This window comes from Dipodomys ordii, unplaced genomic scaffold (assembly GCF_000151885.1).
Source record: "Dipodomys ordii isolate 6190 unplaced genomic scaffold, Dord_2.0 Scaffold41, whole genome shotgun sequence".
Taxonomy (NCBI): domain Eukaryota; kingdom Metazoa; phylum Chordata; class Mammalia; order Rodentia; family Heteromyidae; genus Dipodomys; species Dipodomys ordii.
In genome coordinates this window covers 12,172,192-12,175,459 of record NW_012267257.1, presented here as the reverse complement: position 1 = coordinate 12,175,459, position 3,268 = coordinate 12,172,192, and the positions used below count along the sequence as shown (strand labels likewise).

General features: G+C 40.5%; 1 protein-coding gene across 1 annotated transcript in view; it reads right to left on the bottom strand.

The window, feature by feature from the left end:
• Window positions 1–3,268, bottom strand: part of Ugt3a1 (UDP glycosyltransferase 3 family, polypeptide A1) — a 23,974-nt gene that overhangs the window by 3,511 nt on the left and 17,195 nt on the right. The window contains 4 exon segments of the mRNA XM_013018525.1: window positions 1,366–1,369; window positions 1,582–1,662; window positions 1,665–1,779; window positions 1,781–1,813. Of these exon segments, the coding sequence (XP_012873979.1) occupies window positions 1,366–1,369; window positions 1,582–1,662; window positions 1,665–1,779; window positions 1,781–1,813 (233 nt within the window).

The following is a 3,268-nucleotide window of genomic DNA, read 5'->3' as shown; positions in this document are numbered from 1 at the left end:
CATAGTTTCCCTTATTTGCAATAACTAGTATATGTCTGAGTCAAGCAGAAAAGGTCAGATAAGTTGATGTTAGGTGAAATGAACCCTAAGATATGTATTCAAATGTTTTTTTCTTTCATGCGATCGTTTCTAACACATTTATAAGATTATTTCTTTGTTGCTTTGTATGTCCCTTCCCTACAGTATAACCCCTTCTTTCACTGTATTTGATGTTGGTATAATTTGTGGAGGGGAAGGGGAAAAACAAATCGTTTCAATAGGGATACAGGTGGACCCATTGCAACAATGAGATGTACAAGACATTATGTCAAAAAGGAACTTTACAACTTTGGTGAGGGGAGGACGAGATTAGGTGGGAAGTGGGGGAGGCTGGGAAGGGATGGGAAGGGGAAACTAAGGAGGAGGCTACAATGCTTGATAAGAAATATACTCATTATCTTGCCCATGTAATTGTAACCCCTCTGTACAGTATTTTCACAATAAAAAAAGAAAAGAATTGTTGGAAAATCACCAAAAAGCTCAGCAAATGAAACATGTTCCTCAATCTTTCCACTGATCTTTTTGTTCTTTATTCTATCTTGTGTTTTACTTTTCTCACTACGATTTACTCTCTGCTTCATTTATCATTGATCTCTCATAAAATTGTTACTGCTTTGGTGATTTCTTCTATTTTGAATTCAGGGAAAAACAGAATGTAAACCTCTCTGTTTCCAGTTTCTCTCTCTGTTCTACACATATTTACAGAAATCCAAAAAATTTTTGACCAAGAGTTAATCTCAAATTGTGTCTCTAGACTCTACTTGTGTCCTAAAAAATGAACATCTTTTCCCCAATAAATATATAAATACATAAAAACATTGTTATTTGAAGGTATATACATCTGTATTAAATTCCCTAATTTTGAGCTATAATGTGTATTTCATAAACTCTCATCTAGTCACTGAGTGTAGCTGTGAAAGATCTCTAAAAAGCACTGTGACAAAGAACCCTCATTGGAGCATATGAAGTTGGTTGCCAAAGAATTAGTGGACTTAATAAACTACCACAGTTGCTCAAATAGCCTAGCAGACCCTCCAAATTGTTGACAGTACGGTTGTGATAGTGTGCATTCATCTCCCATTACCCACTTTTTGGATTAAAAGCATGTGTGTGTGTGTGTACATGTACATGCATGTTCACATGGTGGCTCCTGCTAAACAGGTACACAAGAAACCATTGAAAGAGTGACAACATGTCACTGGGTTGATATCCTTGCAGTTCACAGATGGTCTTGAATTGTATTGGAATGACCATTCAGTGCCAAATACAGTAGGGCCAAGGTCATGTGACAAACAGTTATTTCTGGTTAGAGGTTTGAGGACTTACTGTCCTAGGTTAGAAAACAAGAGAAAATGTAGAAGGTAGCTCAAAGCTCCAAGAACTCCACCTGCTGCTTCCCTTCTCTTGCCCTCTGGAAATGTGTATTTATCCATTAACAGCTCTTTCTTGTGCTTGTACATATGGCCAGCTGCATCAGAGTAAGCAGGTGCCCCCCAAATATGTATCAATAAAATGAGAGGAGCAGACCTGGGCAGCTCTTACCCAAGAGGTCATTCTGCGGAATCCAATCCATGATTTTGACATTTGTAGCCAATTTGAAATTGTTGGGCCAAAGAGAACTCTACAGTTCCATATCAACCCTTGAGGAAGAAGGGCCAAGGTGTTGTTCATCTCCTCCAGTAATGTTTGGCTCTGAAACCAGTTCAGTATTGAGCCCAGGGACACAAGAACAAAAACAGAGATTTCAAAAGTTAGAAATGAAGTTCTCCAATTCCTAGAATAAGACAAAAACATAAAAGGAGGTTACTGAGTTATTAGTAACATTTTGTAAGGCAAATATGAAATGCAAATCAGACAGTTTACTAAATATACCCAACTATTGGTGCCTTGTACTCACTTTCCTGACATTTTTTTCATGGCCTATTTCATAGCCTAGTCACATTGTATGCCTGTATTATGCTCACGTTTATAGTATCTGAATAGCTTACAAGTTAGTTTTCTAATACTGTGCACTCATTTTGTCATATAAATATGTTAAATAATAAAGGATGAGTATGGAAAGGGATTTAGGTTATTATTTACCCCACAGACTTTATTTCACATGAAGTATTTATGGCATAATGCAGCAATAAGTGCTATAGATGCTGAATGTTTCACTATTTTCTGGAATAGAGAAGATAGGATGGGTAGAGGTATCTTAGTACATTGAACTCCTGAACCTAGTATCAGCATCCTCCTCATTGTACACTCTAGGTCCTGAGAAGTATGGAGATTCATAAATTTTTCAAGGGATGGACCAGAGATGCTAATGGCTAGCAGAACATACATGGGTGAGTTAGAAATTTTGGGAGGACATTATTGTCATAAGAATTGGAAGTAGAATAAGGTCAAGTTCTTTGACATTACTTTTAAACTTGTCTCCCAAATTTAGAAACTCCTTCCAGCAAAGACAACTTTCTTATCCATGCATCATTCCCATCTCCTGATGTCCACTCAAGGCAAAGGCAGGGGCTAAAGGGAATTCATTTGATTCCTGGAAAATCCAGATCCCATCTTACTGTGAGCTGAAAGGTACTTTGAAGGCCTCCTATATCACCTGAGAATTCAGGCCACCCCTTTATAAAAGTGGCTATAAAAATTACAGAAAAATGGGCTGGGAAGGTGGCTCAGTGGTAGAGTGCTTGCCTTGCATGCCTGAGGCCCTGGGTTCAATTCCTCAGCACCACATAAGAAAAAAGCTAGAACATTTGGTGCAATTACCAAAATAAGAAATAGAGGAGTTCCGGGAAGATGGCGGAGGAGAAGCTGGAATCTGAACAAGCTCTCACATAGAAAGCAGTTTTAGAGTTCCAGTGAACAGTCCTAAGCCAGAGAATCACACCAAGTGTGCCATCACAGGACAGAGAGTTAGACAAGAGAGGGAAAGCCAAGGCAAGAAGACACATCTGAGCGCTTGCCAGCAGCCGCCGCAGTGGCGGCGGCAGGGTCGAGGCGGAGACCGCAGCCGGGGCCATAACTGAGCGCTCACACAGAGAGTCCGGGACGAAGGAGCCAGACGCAGCAGGCTAGCGGATTCTACTCAACACCAGCAAGAACCGACAAGGAGCAGACAGCTTCATCCTGCAGTTTGCAGACCAGAGACGACCCAGGATCCAAGACTAGGCGTGAGTAGAAGCCCGACATCCTCACTCCTTCTCAGGGAGCAGAGGAGGGAAGGCCACCCCTCCCC